The sequence below is a fragment of the Tetrao urogallus genome (assembly GCF_951394365.1).
Source record: "Tetrao urogallus genome assembly, chromosome: 4".
NCBI lineage: Eukaryota > Metazoa > Chordata > Aves > Galliformes > Phasianidae > Tetrao > Tetrao urogallus.
Genome location: NC_136817.1, coordinates 39,985,318 through 40,003,166, shown reverse-complemented (window position 1 = coordinate 40,003,166; position 17,849 = coordinate 39,985,318). Strand labels below are relative to the sequence as shown.

At 41.6% G+C, this 17,849-nt stretch overlaps 1 protein-coding gene across 1 annotated transcript in view; it reads left to right on the top strand.

Annotated features, from left to right (window-relative positions):
* Positions 1-2,346: 2,346 nt before the first annotated feature.
* The window catches only part of TSPAN5 (tetraspanin 5), a gene marked incomplete at both ends in the record, with an annotated part of 77,310 nt that continues 61,807 nt past the window's right edge, over positions 2,347-17,849 (top strand). Inside the window, one exon of the mRNA XM_079534569.1 lies at positions 2,347-2,427. Coding sequence (XP_079390695.1) covers positions 2,347-2,427 — 81 coding nt within the window. The remainder of the gene's footprint in view (positions 2,428-17,849) is intronic.

Here is a 17,849-nt window from a genome sequence, read left to right as displayed (position 1 = left end):
TGAAAGATCAATTACCTCTATCAAAGCTGTTCTGCTGCCTTTGCTGTCTAGTTGCTCATTTCTGAGGCTGCACGGGAACCCTACACACAGAGTGAATTAAAAAGACCAGGGCTCTGTGTTCAATACCCTCTTCGAGTGTACAATTCAACCATTAATGCTACAAGCCCTAATTCTTCTTAATCTGATCAAATGGTGGAAAAACATAAAAAGCTTTCGAGTTTGAAATGACCTGGCAATGGTGATGCTATTCTCAATTGAGAATGCAAATGAAACCATGAAATACAGTGCTATAATTGAGAAAGATTGCATTTTTTTAAGTTGTTGACCAGGAATGGATGGATTGGTAGGCAAGCTATCAAAGTACTGTTATGGAATACAGCTTAATAAATATTATTCTGCAATATTTTCCTGTTGCCTGTGAAGCGTTACAGTGCTAAAGGGTGCATTGTATGTGGTGTTAGTAGGGTGTTGTGACAGCGATATTATCAATGTTTGTACAGGTTGTCACCAATACTTGAAATGACTTGTAAAAACAGCACCTTAATAATAATACCCTGCTACCATTACCGTGCTGTAGATGGAAATGTGCTTTCATTCTTTGGTACACAATCTATATATTACTGATTAATTTTCTACCTTCTTCCCATGGATGGTTTGCAAAAGACAGTGTTAACAACACTCTTAACAGCATGTGCAATCACATCATTTGTATGGTAAGCTGTACAGTTATATTCATGTTATAAGATTTTTTTTTTTTTTTTTTTTGGCATTCATTTCTTATTTACCACCAAACATCCCGCTAATTTTCATGGATGCATTTCAGCAAATGCTTTTTCTCCCCAACATCTACTACACCTGATGGAAATGTTTTCCTCCCTCAAAAAACACACATGATCAGGGCTCCAAAACCAGCACGAGCTGATCTTGAACCAAACTATTGTGTTGTTCTAAAAATATCATACTTTTGAAGACTGTTATCTTACAGTCTGGTAGAAATGTGGGACATAATTTACTATTACAAAGAAGCCTTCCATCTTTTCAATTAGAAGTATTGCACTTATCATTGCTGGACCAGGAAACTCTGAAGACTTGCAAGATTGAAACGATGATATCCTTCAGCCAGGAAATGCTATTATGCTGTTAACGCTAGGCTGCGTGTACTCCGAATCCCAAGTAGACATGAATACAATGCTACAGCTGGCAGATACCAGTGTCGGTGTATGCTCAGTAGGAGCTCTAGAACACGCTGTAAAATAGTTCCTCTTGTGTTCTGTGCATGTAACACACACAAATTCAGGTGGGAGGTGATCTGAAGGCACCCGTTTAGAACAAGCTGCACACAGTGCGATGAGGGCTGTGCACCCTCTCATCACGGCAGCCAGCCTACAACCGGGCTGTTTGTGGCACGGCTCCTGCAGCACGCCGCGGAGCGCTCCTCTCGCTGCCTCGCAGTCCCCTCGCTGCCCCCAGCTGCCAGCCGGATCAATGAGTTTTGCCCACTCATTTGCCCTTTGCCAAGGGTTTGGTTGACCTTTAAAAATGGAAAATCCTCCGTCTCCGACCTAAAAGTCCGCCACGAAGCCACGCGTTCTCGTCATTACTACTGACCACGGGCGCTAAGTGAGAGGACGTTCGTCTCAGCGCTGCAAGGAGCGCCCACCGCCGCCCTCCCTCCGTCCTCACCCCGGCTCGGGGCCGCGCCGACCCCTCCGACCGGCGACACGGCGCAGTCCGCTCCCCGAGGCAGGCACACCCGCAGACCCCAGCGGCTAAGCTCCCCCACAGGCACCCCACCGCCGGGACACCCGCCGCGAGGAGCGGGCGCTTCAAGCGGGACGGCCGCGAAGCCCGATTGGCTCGGCGCTCCGTCAGTCATCCCGCCGGCGCTCGCGACTGCGGGCCTCGTCCTTTTCCCAACCCACCACCGCGGGGCGGGGCTCACGCGGCGGCCCTCGCCGCTGTGGGGGCGGGGGAGGGAGCGTTGTGCAAGCGGGTGCTTGCGAGCCCCGCGCCTGTGCCTAGGCACCTCCCGCCGGTCCCCTTCTCCCCGCTGCGAGCAGCCGGGGCCTCCCCCATGCGGGAGAGGAGAAGGCGGGAGCTGCTGGCCGGCCATACCCGGCGCCCGGCAAGCCGGAGCCGAGCCGCCGCCGCCGCGCTGCTTCTGCCGCATCTCCCCGCGGCGCGCTGAGCTCTGCCCGTCGCGCCGCCCCCTCCCTCAGTCTTTCCACCTCCACCCCGCCGCCTGTTTTATGTTTTTTTATTGGTTTTTTTTTTTTTTTTTTCGTCACCCCCTCACCTTCGGTTTTCATCCCGACCGCGAGCAAAGTGTCTTCATGAGCGCAGAGGATGTCCGGGAAGCACTACAAGGGGCCTGAAGTCAGTTGTTGCATCAAATATTTCATCTTCGGCTTCAATGTCATCTTCTGGGTGAGTGGGCGCAACCCCCGGCCTCGCACCGCGGAGGTCGCGGCGGCTGCGGGGCGCCCGAGCGCGGCTGGCGCGTGACAGATGGGCGCGAGGCGGGCTGGGGGGGGGGGGCGAGGCCCTCCGCGCCCCTCACGCTAGCGGCTAGCGGCTAGCGGCGTGCCCGCGGCTCGTGCCGCTCCTCGGCCCTCCGAACGGCTTTTGTTGTAGGTGCCGAGGGGCTTTCTTGTTTCCCCCCCCCTTTTTTTTTTCTTTCCCTCGCTCCCCTTTCCCCCAGCCCCCAACTGCTTTGTGGTAGGGGAGCAGCCAGGCGCGCAGGCCTGGGGAAGGGATGGATCCGTGGAGATATCGGCACTGAAATATGTATGTGCTGAACGCAAGAAATCAAAGCCTCAAGTTCTGCGAGAGGTGCCGTTGGCAGGAGCGGTTACACAATGCCGAGCTGTGCGTGGAACGGCGTTATTCTGCTCGGCCATCAGCACGGAGCGGTACCGGTAGGGGGGCAGCGGCTCAGCCGCCTGTTCCTGGGGGACGCTGCGCGCACCGCAGCCCCGTGTTGCCCCGTTTCAGCAGCGGGCATGGAGCAGCAGAGCCGTGTGGCGGGATGGAACCCGCGTAGATTAGCGCTTCTAGCATCTCAGTTTGTTGGCTCTGAAGGAGAAGCGGCTTCTTTTGGGTGTAAATTCCAAATTTTGGAACCACAGTGTGAAGGTGTGAACGATTGATCTTGTGTGTGCATGGACGATGAGTTCTTAGCACTGCGTAGAACATGAAAGTTGGGTGAAGGCTCTTATGTGTGCAATCCCCTCTTTTCATGAGGCATTCCATTTAGCAGTATGAACTCCAGCAGGGTGAATGCCTTTCTAAGGGATAATGAAAATACGTTGGGTACGTATTTGGTATATTGGCTTCTTTGGACTGTAAAGGTGGTTTGGGTCAATTAAAAAAACAAACAAACAAAAAAGACCCACCACCACTGTTTTTTTTAATGAATGTAAGTGATGAAGAATGAAGGAGAGAAACCTTGCCAGTACCAAGCTTGCAATTATTACTTTGGTGTTTATCTGGCTAATAAGGACTTGTAGCTCACCTTATGTCTGTGTGCCTGGGAACTAGAGGTACCTGGTGTGGATGATTTGGAGGGACAGGATTTTTGATCAGTGACACTCTCACAGTGAAATGTCTTTCCTTAATCAAGGAGGTGTGTTGCTAGAATGAAGTTGGCTGCAGTTATGTGCCTTTATGTCAAAGTTTGCTTGACCTACGAATGAGTATCCTGACCCTCCTGTGCTGTGTTTTTATGATCTGCTCAAGTTTAATGGTCGAATTTGCTGTGGCTCTCTTCCTTCATCTGTTTTCTCATTTTGATTCCCATGGGCATACACTGCTGAGAACACATATGTTTTTCAGGAGGGAGCAAGGCAGTGTGAGGACACATCTTGTGTGACGTGTCCTTGAACCAAAGAAGGAAGATTATGATGAAACACACATAAGTGTGTTATCTTGCTCCTCCAGGCACGCAATGCGATAGACACCCTGTAACTTTGTTCACTTCATTCTCTGAACGCAAATTTGCAGATGGTGGAAATAGGGAAGTGATATCTTCTTGGTACTTAGTGGCTGGTTGTTTTCTTATTCCTCTGTTGAGGCTGGCATGTGCAGCTTTTGCTTGGTGCAATGGAATGGGTTAAAGGAGATCTCGCTGGGCCACGTGGCTTTGTACTGCTGTACTGGAGTGGTAATCCAATGACCTGAGCATATCGCCTGCTCTGCCATTTGCTTGCTGTGTGGCCCTTGCTTACAGATTACCTGTTTTGCAAAATGCAAATCGTCTGGTGTCCTTGGCTAAACATCATGAGATCCACGCTCAAAAAGCACTTTATATGACTTCAGTCATTTCTTCTGTTATCTTTTTATGAGGAAGCTGCATTCGTTACTGTGGTGGGAAGTGAGACAGTGACTCTTGCAGAATATATTTTAAAGTTTTTATGGAATTAATAGTAATTGTTTAATATTCTATCGTGAAACTGCGCCAGAAAAGCTGTAAAGAAAAATTGGAGGCTTGGTTGGATGTTCACAGGAAGTGAGCATCAAACATAGCCACTAATGTAGTCCTTATGGATAGATTGAAATGATAAAGAGGTCATTGCATTATCCCAGTGACACTCTCCTGGGGTCTTGTAGACATTTAGATATGTGGAACACCTTTGTTAAAACTTTTGAAGCTTTCTTATGTGCTGGTTTTAACATAACCTGTTAAAATTTTAATGAAAACAAATGGAAAAAATACCCTCTATTATGCATCATAAAACAATGGTCTAAAAATAAAGAGAACTGAGTTGGAAGAGTAATGGTTTTGACAAGAAAATTATCAGTGCCTCGAATAAAGAAATACTGTAGATCTGCTGAAATTTTGTGGGAAATAATTGCTTGCGTTTGTTAAATGGGAGGTATTACAACAATACAGAAATTGGGGACTTTTGTATGCTGCAGAATATAGGCAAAATAAATATCAGATGTTTTTCTCAGTTTTTATTTTGTGCTAATATGTTATTTCTAAACATATTGGGGAATATATGTATTTATGGATATACATAATATAATATATATATTATATTATATATTATATATTATAATATATATTATATATTATATAATTATATAATATATATTATATATTACATATTATAATATATATAAGATATATATATATAAAGGGAAAAACCATGGCTGATCTGTTGGAATAATTAGTATGGAAAATTGCACTCTAGTGCTCTGTCTTTAGTTGTGACTAAAGGAAAGGTGACACGATACTCTTATGGAGATAGTCGTTCTCCACCCCAGGCAACTTGCCCTTGTCTCTGCATCTCATAATGTTTTAGAAGAGAACTATATCCTCCAAGACTGTGGTAACTCGTGTTCTAGGCATACTTGCCAATTTAATTTCTTTTTTTTTTTTTTGGCATCCAATGCTAGGAAGCAGGTAAATATACTGACAGTTCTTGTTTGGAGCTCTTTGAGGTTGTGGTGCTCTGTGGAAGTGCCTGCTTGGCATTTGCCAGTGTAATGTTTAGGAACTGAGACCAAATAGGCACAAATATATTGTGATGAAAAAGTAGAATTCAGTGTTTTGCTTTCCTTTCCGTTGCTCAGCTGCCATTGTGCTGATTGTTCATTAAGGCATGCTCCTGTGCTTTAACTTGGCCAGCATAATGCATACCTTTGTAGGCTGGTGGAAGAATCGGTGCTTTTCAGTCAGCCTTTATGTCTTAATCAGGGTGAATCATCATGTATTGTGAACTAGATAAGACCTGCATGCATAGTGCAAGTTAAAAGAAAACAATTGTATTGTTTACTTGCATTCTTTACTGACATATTTCCCCTCATCCCATGTAGTCGTCCATGTAGAATGATGTCAAAGGTCTAATGCAAAAAATAAAAGTACGTCGCTTTGCTTCTAGAAAGGCAAGAACCATTTCTCCTTCTTACCTTTCTACTTCTGTAAGACAGTTTTAAACTGACTTTTAGTTCCAAGAGGTGCTTTAAATTCCTTTCTGTGCTTTACTGTGCTTGATGGGATCTGTGAATATATACTTTCATTTAAATTAGAATTTCCACATCAGATAGAAGTCACTGACCCTAACTTATTAGGAACAATGTATAGAAAGCATTGACTCCTCGGACTGCAACTTTTACTTTATCAGGTGACTCACTTGAAGTCATGCAGCGTGCTGCCATTATGATGCATCAGAATATTGCAAGTCATGATTTGTATTTTAATTTGCTTGACATGTGCTGGTTTTGAGGGTAACTGTAGGGGGGTCTAGATAATCTCCTGAAGTACCAGAACATAGCAGAAAGAGAACTGAATGAAGTTATGTAAGTGTGTTGTGGGAAAAGTGTTGGGAAAGTGTGCTGACCTTTGAGGACAAGAAATAGACTGTTTATTGAATTTTGTACATTGTTGGTAGTTTGTTTTCAAAGGGGCAGAAGATCATTTTCTCATGCCAGCTACTTTTCAGACATCCACAAAGGAAGTTTTTGTTATGTAATTTTGCCTTGCCACATTGGTTTAAAAAAAAAAAAAAAAAAAAAAAAAAAAAAAAAGTAAATCCACATAAGGCTTGTTCCATGTGGCCTTCAAATGCGTTCTGTAACACTTGATCTTTATATATTTGCTCTTTCAGTGGAAGTGAATGACATTCTGATCATGTCTCCCTCTCTCTACTCCCCCCCCCCCTTTTTTTTTTTTTTTTTTAATAATCACATTACTATTATTGTTATGCTTTTAAAATATAATATCACCAGTGACTCGGAGAGCATTTCAGAAATGGTCCTACCAGAAACAGAACGGTTCTTGTCTGGAGAAAATGTATAACTGTTTTGTAACATTGAAGGGTAGCAATGTACATTGTATGCATTGATAAAATTGATGCATTGTTGTGAGTTTGGGAGCTCTGAATTGCTGGGTATGTCTTTGAGCAGACATAGCCCTTTAAATGCATACAGAAGCATGTGGTGTGCTCTGCTTTCCCTAGTAGCTTTGTTACAGACCATATCATTGGTTATTGGGAAAGAATGACATGAGGAACATGGATGAAGCTGTCTCCTTCCTAAGTGTTTGTGCTGCTCAAACTAGTTGTTTATAAATATGTTATTGTTTTAAGCTCTTTTATGGTTGGGGGTTTGTAGAAGACTGAATAAGCCTAAGGACACCAGACTAAGAACTAGGGAAAAAGCACTGATTGTGGTTAATTGTGTAACTTACTGTGTTAGATTTCAACATACTTAACATTATTGGAACTATTAAATGTAGCTTACATAATTCTGCTGTACAGATGGATTTGGTAAATGTATTTACCAGACTCCCACCTTATTTCACCTGATGGCATATCTACTGCAGAGCACTGAGAATACATTTTGGATCTTCAGCATTCCAGTCAGAGAAAAGCTGATGAGCAACACCCTGAGTATGTGCAGTGGCAGCACAGTACTTCAGCAAGTGAAACAGTTTATAATTTTTTCCTAATAAAGGTAGTAGGTCCATGTTCCAGAACACTGAATCTGACGAAGAGGAGACTCAGGGAGTCTCCTTCTTTGGAGAAGAGGAGGCGCAAGTGAGACCTTCTTGCTCTCTTATAAGCTACCTGGAAAGGAAGCTGTGGTGAGGTGATGGTTGGCCTCTTCTCCCATGTAACCAGCAATAGGACTAGGAGGAATGGCCTCAAGTTGCTCCAGGGGAAGTTCAGGTTGGAGATCAGGAAAAACATTCTTCTCCTAGAGTGGTCACATGCTGGAGTGGGCTGCCCAGGGGGTGGTGGAGTCACTGTCCCTGGAGGCTTTCAAGGAGCGTTTAGATGTTGTACTGAAGAACGTGGTGTAGTAGGAAATGTTGGTGATAGGTAGATGATTGGACTGGATGATCTTGGAGGTCTTTTTCAACCTTGGTGATTCTATGATTCAGTGAAAGTAAACATACCATCCTAATTCACTAAGATAACCTCTTTGTGATAGGCTCTTCAATAATATATTTATCGTGTATGTGCATACTCAACTATGATACAAAGGCACACAGGGAAAGCAAGCAGCTGCTATGCTGTGGAATAAGGTGGATTTTGAGCCCATATCAGGTACTGCAAATAGATATAGGGGTAATTTTCAAATTGATTTTTTTTTTTTTTCTTTTGTCTTATGTGGTGTATGGGAACTGCTGAGTCATGGCTTGAACCTCTGATTGATCACCTAAGGTGAGCAATGAGTCAGGCACAGGAGCACAGCTGAAGGCAATTCACCTGTGCTGCCAGAAGGGGTGGAGCCAGGCTCCTCCTCTCCTAGACCCATTGAAGAGCTGACTGCCAGTGGGGAAGGATCTCTTCTGGAGGTCCCTTCTCTGGAGTTTTGCATTGAGCCCAGGATGTGGGTAAGCTTTCTATCTATTCTCTTTTTATTATTATAATCTGCTTTGCCAAACTCTCCTGTTTATTTCATAATTATAACATCTTTATATTCATTGACTATACACGTGGGAAGTGGAAATAAGAAAAATGCGAGGAACTTCCATCTTCTCCAGTGCAGAGGAGTTTCCAAGTATGCATTCTGTTTTTAAACACCCTTACATTTAATTCCTCAGATTACAATAATCCTGAACTACTTCTGTATTTAGCAAAATTTAATCTCTATTCCTTAAACTCTGTAAGATGCAGTAGGTAGTAGTTCGTAGGGGATGATACTTAAGTTACAATTAGTGAAATACTTCTAGGATACTTTCCTTCAAGTTCCTTTGCTACAAATAGACTTCTTGTAGATAGAACATTATAGAATGTTTTTGACACCGAGGTCACTACTGTCTAGAAATCCAGAGCATCATTAAATGCTCACAGTAGGTAGGTACCTCAGCGATTTCTACTCCCATAAACCAAGGGCACAAACCAGTGAAGATCTGCTATGGGCATTTGGAATATTGTTTTGCTTCCAGTTAAAATTTTTTGACCCAAAGAAATATGACCTAATTCTGCCAGGCAGGGATTTTCAGTCTGAAGTATAATCCTATAGGGTAAGTTCAGCCTTATACTTTGTGTTGCCCAAAATATGTAGCACATTTCTCAAATACATGGCTAACAGCCTGTCAGCAGGACTCTAATTGTTTTATTGATATAGGCAGAAGTGAAGAGCTGAGCAATTCAGGAGTTAACCCAGCTCTGCAGTGACCCTTAGTAGTGACCCTGAAGTGACTGTCACCATTAACCACAGAGGTGCATCCCAGTAAAGGAAATTGGCTTCAACTCTTCTAAATACATGACTTCATGGTTAGGATTTTGTAGCGACTTTGTATTTAAACACTTTTTTTCATATTTTTTTCCGATATTAAAATTTAGAAAATATTGCTGTAATGCAAGAAAGAATTTAAAAACAAAACAAAACAAAAAAATTGTGTGTTGTATTTTTGTTTGTTTTGTTTTTCCTAATGTATTGAGATGCAATCTAGCATACTTTTATAGTGCGAGGTCCAGGAAAACATAGATTTTTCTCTACTGTTTTGAGGCCTAATTTATTTTCCATTGTACTATTGTACAAGTTTGGAAAACATCCCGTTTCTTGTGAGTTTGCTGCTGCTCCTGCCAAAAAATATGTTCCCTGTTGGCTCCCTGTGGATGTGGATTTCCACTGATTTCAGCAGGACTTTGCACAAGCAGAAGGGTGGGTTGGGATGGCTGTCACTGTTGCCTCAGTGCCCTGTGTGTGGCTGCTTCTGTAACCAAATCTACAGCCATTCACCTTCCCCTTTACTCTCACATTTAATAATGTCACTGACACACTGGGGTTTGCAGTCAAGGGAGCTTGATTTGGTATCAAGCTCTGACTCAGTGTGATCTCATATAACCTCCAGATGGCCTGACTTGTGGAGATGCTCAGAACAGTCAGCTCCCACTCCTTCAGCTGTAGAAAACAAATGAGGCAAATGGCAGTAGCAGTGTTTATCTTAAGACACATCAATCTCCACCTTCAGCTAATGTTTCAACTTTCCAGTTGCTTTCCTCTGGACAGCATTTAGAATAAGCACTTCAGCACACGCAGAGGATCTTATGAATGAACTGTCAATTTCCCACAGAACTGGGGAAAAATCAATATGCCTCTTCCCAGCCTTGAAAATCCCTAGTGAAGGCTCCATTACATCAAATAATATTGAAAATCATTTCAAGCAAAGTTCCTGATGTGTGGTGATAGAGGACTTTTAGTCTTTTTGCAACAAGGCAAATACATATTAAGAAAACTGCTTATTCTGTACCTGTTACTGTCTGGTTTTCTCAACCGCTGTACTGCTTGCACAAAAATCAAAGGACTGTAGCAGCTTTTTCCTAAATATGTTGGTTTTTTTTTTTTTTTTTTTTTTTTTTTTTTCCCTTAAGAGGCAAGAAAAACTGTGCCTAGAAGTGTCTGGTGGTTTTTTTTTTTTTTTTTTTTTTTTTAATTGTATTCAAAGAAAAAAGTGGAGGGAAACTAAATGCCTTTAGATATGACTTATTTTGGGTTTGTAGAGGCTTCTATTTTGCTGACTATAATGTCAAGGAGTTAAAACCTTTTGTTTATCTACTATTGTATGCTCAGTAGCTTGTCCTATTGTTACAGGGTAATGAATGTGGTATAAATGAAATTGCAAGGTTGCTTGCAGTAATTCAGCCTACTGGGTGTTTCCTAGTATTAGTGGCTTACTCTTAATGAGAGTCCAGTTTAATTTAGTTTGATTTAAGCACAAATCTTCCGTGATGCAAAAATGTTACTTTGCATCAGGACTCTTTCTCTGTACCAAGAGGGCAGATTCTCTCAACCAGGCTTTGGTGTCCTAAGCAAAGATGCAGCAGTACTGTGAGAGGTGGCACTCCTAGCACATCTCCCAGCTGTCATTTTGTCAGAGCCTGCAGCACAGGTTCTCCCTGTTGGACACCTTTGCTTTGTGTACATATGCATAAAGAGTGCATTTATCTTTCTGAGAGCAGGTTCTCCGTTTTTCCCTCCCACTGAATTGCATGTCTTCTGCAGCGTTTTGTTTTCCTGCCTGTAATGTGAACTCAGTGTGAACTTAAAAGCAAGCGTACAGCTTCATCACATACTTCTCTGATTTCTTTTCCTTCCTGTAAATGTTATTCCAAACACTGCTCCTCTGTAATAAGGTACTTCATTGGAGCGGTCTCCTGGAAGGGGTGGCAAATGATCTGCTCTCTGAAGACCAGGGGATGTTTGTCATCATTATCAATTTCTGAGTGTCTTTTTTGATGGCTATGTCGCAAACAGGTTAATAAGTATTGAATGGTGGGAAATATGTAGTGAGCATGTAGCAAGGTATGAGTATATATGTATGCACACATACTTTATATAGAGAATATACTGTGCGTACATATGGAGGAAACAAAAATATTGACTTGTAAGAGCAGAAATTTGCTGACCCATGTGCCTAAAAGCAGGACTTAAAGAGACTGGAAGCTTATCTAACTTCTGTTACCTGGAAAGAAGGCCTTTTTGTGCTGATCTTCCACTGGCTGTATTCTACTCTTCTGCTGCTCCAGAGCAGCTGGAAGCTCTGAGATGGTCATTAGTGGTGTTCCTGTTTCAGTCGCACAGGGCTGAGTATGGCTGAAGAGCACTACTTTCCTTTCTATATAAGCAATCTTATTTGTCTTCAAATATTTCCTATTGTTCTGAAGATAGACGAAACCCCTGCTTGGGGTCTGGAATTTCGTAGTTACATCTGAATCAAGACTTCATGATACAAAATCTTTTTCCATGCTAGTGACTAGTGTACTTGACATAAGGACATAAGCCACTTACATTTTTATGTGATTTAGATCCTTGATGCACTCTGCTTTCCTTCTCTTGTCTGAAAGTAGCTCATAAATAGAAGCAGTTAATAGGTTTGTATTTTAAAGGAAACCCAATATCAGTTTTGATGAGAGACTGAAGGGTTCTTGACAATGTAGTAGGTAAGTTGCAGCTCTCATCTGGCCTTTCTTGTTTTCTGTTGTAGTCTTTTCCTGTCCCCCAGTGATGCATGAGCCTATCAGCTGTGCTGCAGAGGTGCTCAACTGACAGAGGCAAAGGGACAGCTGTGAGGAACAGAATCTGTTGCTATCAGCTTTCCCTGTCCAAAAATTTTGTACATAGGTGAGGTTTCCAGTGAACTCGTTCTCATCCAGAATTTCATGGATATTTTGCCTAGGAAATGACATCAAAGTTGCAGTCAACTCCATCTCTACCTGCAGTTTGTTTATCTGTAGCAGCTGATTACTTCATGAATAAATTATGAAGCCTCTTGTGAGTATCTGATTGATGTTGGTTTTGCCCTCCTTTCAGTTTGTGATCCACTCCAGCTTTCAGTCAGAGGCTATTCTCACTGTTGCCTTCCCCTGTTGTCTGTGCTGGTTTTTATTCCTTCTTCCTGGAGCCCGAATGTCAGCTGGGTTCTGTGCTCTCAGTTAGCCCTCAGGAGCCCCTATACAATCAATATGATGCTCTGAGAGGCCTTTTTATGGGTGCTGCTTGCTGACTCTTACTTGGTCCAGCCAGAAGTCAGCAGGAAAGTGGCAGGAAGTAACAAATAGCACTAGCTTTTTTGATATCCTTTTATAAGACAATTTCTCTTACTTGACAAATGGCTTGTTTTATGATAAATTGCCTTTTTTCAATGTGATACCTAAGCATCTCCTTCTGAAACAGCAAGCCTCAGTGTTAGTGCAAGACCTCCCAAATAGTGCCTTACGGGTAGCATTTCCTTAGTTGATGTGTCAATCCACAAGCCTGATGATATCAAAGCGGTACCCACTGTTCTGGCTCTGATGTAAAGAATTTCACATTTTAGCTTCATGAACAATTGCTGCAGGTCTCGGCTTGCATCAGGTGAGGTGGAATGGATGGGGCTGTGGCAGAGACTGTAAGATGGGAAGGAGTTGAAGAGCATATTGTCCTTTTTTTTTTGTTTGCTTTTTAGAGCACGTGGAAAGGCTTTGAAGCTCAGAGTCACGGTGATGTTGCTTGTTCGGTAAAAGGCAGAAATTAAAAAAGGCTGTTTGCTGCTCTTATGCCTCTTAGATGCATCCTATGTAAGTCCAAAATATGGAGCTGTCAGCTTCAGCAAGATCTGCTATTTGTTTAGATCTTAGCATATAAGGGTCAGATTTTCATTTTCTCTAAAAGGCAGCTGTATACCAATCTGCCTGCGTACCCTGTTCTTAAAATGCCTGCAGACTACATTGATAAAGCAGGGTAGAGCAATACTGCAGTTGTGGTGTCAAATTTTGGTGTGAGTACATTTAGACTTTAGGGAGTTCTAAGGTGCTTATAGGCTGAAGGGCTGGACTTTGTCTCCATTGTGGGGTGGAACTGGACTTCTGTATAAGTGATGGGGAGAAAAAGAGGCTTGTAACTTCTCACAGGATGAGCAGAAGTGCAGAAGTCTCCATGTCTTGATCATAACACAGAAGGTATTTAACTTTGAGAATGTAATCTTGTAGAAGTTGTAAGGTAGTCATATTCTGCCTGAATGAAACCTATTATTCCACCTCCATGCTGCCTTCAGGGTTGATGTTTCTTTGCATTTACTGGTATCATGGTGCCACTTAGGGAGCTCTCTCTCACTATTTCACTCTGTTTTGCTAATAGGACTTTATCCTAGTTTAAAAAGTCTCTATCTTGGAGCAAAACAAAACCAACCAAACACAAAAAGACAAACCAAAATAAATATGTACGTGAAAACATCTCAGAATTTGCAGAAAACAAACAGTGGATCAATTACTAAGTGCCTTCCCTTTCCCTCATCCACTTCCTGATGTAGTATTAATTTTGAATGAGCCTCCTGCGTAGCTTGCTTTCATCCACTTAGGGTGTGGAACACAAAGGCTTTCAGCACTGTAAATACTTGGGGCCTTGTCCTCTGCGTAAGAGCAACTCCTGTGGACTTCAATAGGAATCACTTGGTGGCAGCTGCATAATGAGACCCTTGCTTTTCAAGCAGTGGTGTTTTTTTTTTGCTTGAAATATTAAAGGAGGAGGTGGGAGGAAAGCTGCAAGAGATCCTCCAAAGAAAACATGGGAAAAAACTTCGGAAAGAGCTGAAGCTCTTACTTTGCTCTGCTTAAGTAGTTAGGAGCAGACCAAATGATAACAAGCTAGTTTAACCAAAAAACTCTGTCACAAACAGGGGAGCCTGACAGGCATTTCTGCTGGTTTATGTCTCAGAGTAAGTACCCATCTGACCATCCTGATCTTTTAAATGAAAACTTCTCCTTGGTAACAAGAGCTACGTGTGAACCTAATATCTGTAGTGCTGAGAGAATGTAGCTGTTGAAGCAGACTGTTCTATGTTGTCTAGTTTTGAAGTTACATGCTTGTGTGATGAAATAGCTTTACATACTCTGGACTATCACTTAACGCTGTTTTGTGCAGGCTTTTTTCCTTCCCACTGGTCTGGACAGCAACTTGGCCACGGCTGTTTGTTTTTGTTGTTTTTTTTTTTTTTTTTTTAATTAGTACAGTATTGAGTACTGAATCGGGCTTTTTGCCAAACGTGTATGTAATAGCAGCAAATTCATGGTAAATCTGTGTCCAACGGAGCTACTAATGCCCATCTGTTAAGTACCACTACTTATGTGGTCTACCATTAGCCATGTAAGAAATCACCACGTTTTATTAATGGCTTCTGAACTTTAACAACATCTTAGGCTAAAGATAATGGCTTCTGCATGAAATACGTTCCACTGCTGCTAATGGTGTTTGAGTAAGCTAACGTGGCAAATAAAAGAATTTCTGTAAACAAAGCATAAAAGTCGCTATGTATATAAATCAAACCTGAAAACCAGTTTATAGCTGAATGGAAGCTGAACATCTCAGAGTAGTTTTGGTTATATTTAGGTGATTGATAGAGAAAATGGAAAAACAGTCTGTCTAAAAGCGGGACTTGATGAATACTGCATTTGACTTCTGCTGTTGGATTGTATTGTCCTGTAGTTTGTGGTGGAACAGTATGTGTAGATAGTGTTTACTAATAGCAGTAGTTGCAATACTACTAAAAAACAAAACAAAAACCCAAACACAAAACAGCAACAGGACAGGAAAGCCAGCCTTTCTTTTTTGCTTTTAAGGAAAGCTTTAAAGAAGTATAAACCTGATTCCTGTTGAGTGTGTGTGTGTGTATACATAAAACAAAACACAAAATAAAAGCAAGGTTAACATTCCTTCCTTTTAAACTGGTCATATCACCAAGAGAGATCAAGAAATTATTTGGGCTGCTACACTAAATCCTCAATCTACTGATGTCAGACGTCTCCAAACATATCATTAACCTACAGATCCAGAAATTGCTTCAAGGTTTTGGAGAGGTGCTGAGCCTTGCCTTTTGATCAAGTTCTGTGCAAGGGAGCTTCCTGAGGGCAAGAATCCTGCTTTTCTCTCTCTAGAGTGTGAAGAAACATTATCTCAGTGCACCAATGACTTTATCAAACAAGCTGAAGAGAATTTTTAATAATAAGGAATTGAAAAAATGTTTCTGTGAAGGTCAATTGTATGGTATTGATTCTGTTAACTTTGCATGTTGACAAATTAAGGAAGGTGTTCTAGGTATTTATTTATGGACTGTGTACTGAATGATAAGAAAGATGTAGTGAAAAGAAAACTTTTGAAATATTTTTCAGTTGAAGTTCTGTCTGATGCGAAGGCAATTTGGAGGTCTTACATTTTAGTCAAAGAGGGCAGTTAGGACAGTGTATCTGCCAGCAGAAACAACTTGAACAGTTTGAGTTCAGTGTAAGATGCAGCTTCATAAAGCAGCTGAGGGGCTAGTGAAGAGTAAGATGGGAGAAAATGCATCGGTCAGAGTGAGGATGGGACCTCTGGGAGCTGCTAAACCATTTTGCTGCTGAAACAACCACCTGGTCTAACTGCCTTGAATAAAAGCTTTGTGGCTTTGTGCAGGTATTATTTATATCAAATGCTGTCCCTGCAATGAATATTTGACATAATTGGTAATTTCTATGGATAGACCAACATCTAAAAAAGCAATGAACAATCATAGAATCACAGAACAGTTTGTGTCAGAAAAGTCCTTAAAGATCATGAAGTTCCAACCCCCCTGTCGTGGGCAGGGTTGTCACCCACTACATTAGGCTTCCCAAAACCCAACCAGCCTGGCCTTGAATGCCTACAGAGACGGGGCATCCACAGCTTCTCTGTCTCACTGCTCTTGAAGGGAAGAATTTCTTCCTCATGTCTAACCTGAATCTACCCTCTTTCATTTTAAAACTACCGGTCCTTGTCCTGTCACCACTCTCCCTTATAAACAATGTGTTGTCCCTTTGAAAATATCTCACCTTAATTAGCTATTAAGTCTGTGGGTATGTTGTCTTCCCCTGTTGTTCTCAAGATCTTTAACTCTGAATTTATCAGTAACACCTTAGACCAATCCCAGACTGAGTTAGGAAAGTCTCAATGGTGAAAGGTGTGTTGAAATCTGAAGAAGATATTAATCTGGAAACTAAATTATTAATATGGTTAAGGATGCCTGGTATAACACACTGTGAGTGTGCCTAGAATGCCATTTCCAGTGTACTTCACTGAAGGCTGGTGAAGTTCCACTCTTTTCTTACTTTCTTGAGCTTTGGGGTGAATGTGCAAGTGTCTAATACAAATTCTTCTTTCTGGCGCAGCCTGAGCTAATGCCAGCAGTTCAGACTTCACAGTTGGTCTCTGTAAACTGCTATGAAATTTCAAAATGAATTCTCAGTGTTCCGAATGAGAACAGGGTGGGGTTATGAAAGTGTTGTTTGTGAACTGTTCATAACAGTTTATCATCACTGGTAAAGAAACCAGAAGAAGTAACAGCTGAAGTTTCGAAGTGAGTATTGGGAGTCATTTTGTGTGCTTAATTAAAGGCGGCTTTGACATTGGCAAAATTACACTACTTTAATAAGAATATATAAAATAATTACATGTTCATTTAAATTCAGATATAGTTATAATTATTAATTAATGTTTTGCCTTCAAGAAAAGACATTTTGCATTTAAAATAAAAATTCATGAATTTTGATGAGATGTAAGAATGAAAACTTGCACAAGGCTGAACAGAACAGTTGTTTTGAAGCTTTTTTTGGATTATCTGCTGTGAGCTGCCCTGATTGAGCTTCTCTTCTTGCCTCCCTTTACTCTACTGCTAAAAGTTAGCTTGAAACATTTCCTGATAAAGAAATGAACTAAGAAGAGCTTTGAAGAGTGGCCAGTGGCAGATACCTGGTGAGAAGTGTTAGGACAAGGCAGACAGGTAACGATAAAACTCAGAGAATATGCTCTGACTCTTCAGCCTTTCAGAGCCAGAGTTAGGATATTTGTATTTGGTGTCTCTTGATTGATTTTAATTTGTGAATTTTTCCAGTTGCCCCTTAAATCTCTAACTTCATGAAATACGTGACATCCAGTTATTAGTTGTAGTTTTTCTCTGTTGGGATTGGCTTATTTTAGGGAGAGTTGGAACACCAACAAGCATGTAATAGAGCATTCTGTGGATTATAGTCTATTAACTTTGATGAATATATCGACCTACCCTTTTGAAACTGCAGTGAAAGTCTTGCATCTGAAAAAAATGCGACTTGAAACACCTTTTCTCTCAGCCCTGACTTTTCCATACAATACCACTGAGAATAGAATGCTGGATGCTTTCCTTTTCAGTAGTTCCGATGGCTGAATTACAAATGTTGGAGGCGTATAAAGCCAAGTAAGTGTGCCAGTCCAAGGGAACTGCAGCTGGATGTCACAGCTGAAAAAGCTTGCTGCTGGGAAGAAGAGTTCAAAGTCTGCAGATGGTGACCTAGTTGGATCTTTACACAGCTCCTCCAGTTGTTATGAATTAACCATTTTAAGACCAGGGTATATTTAACAGCAATACATGC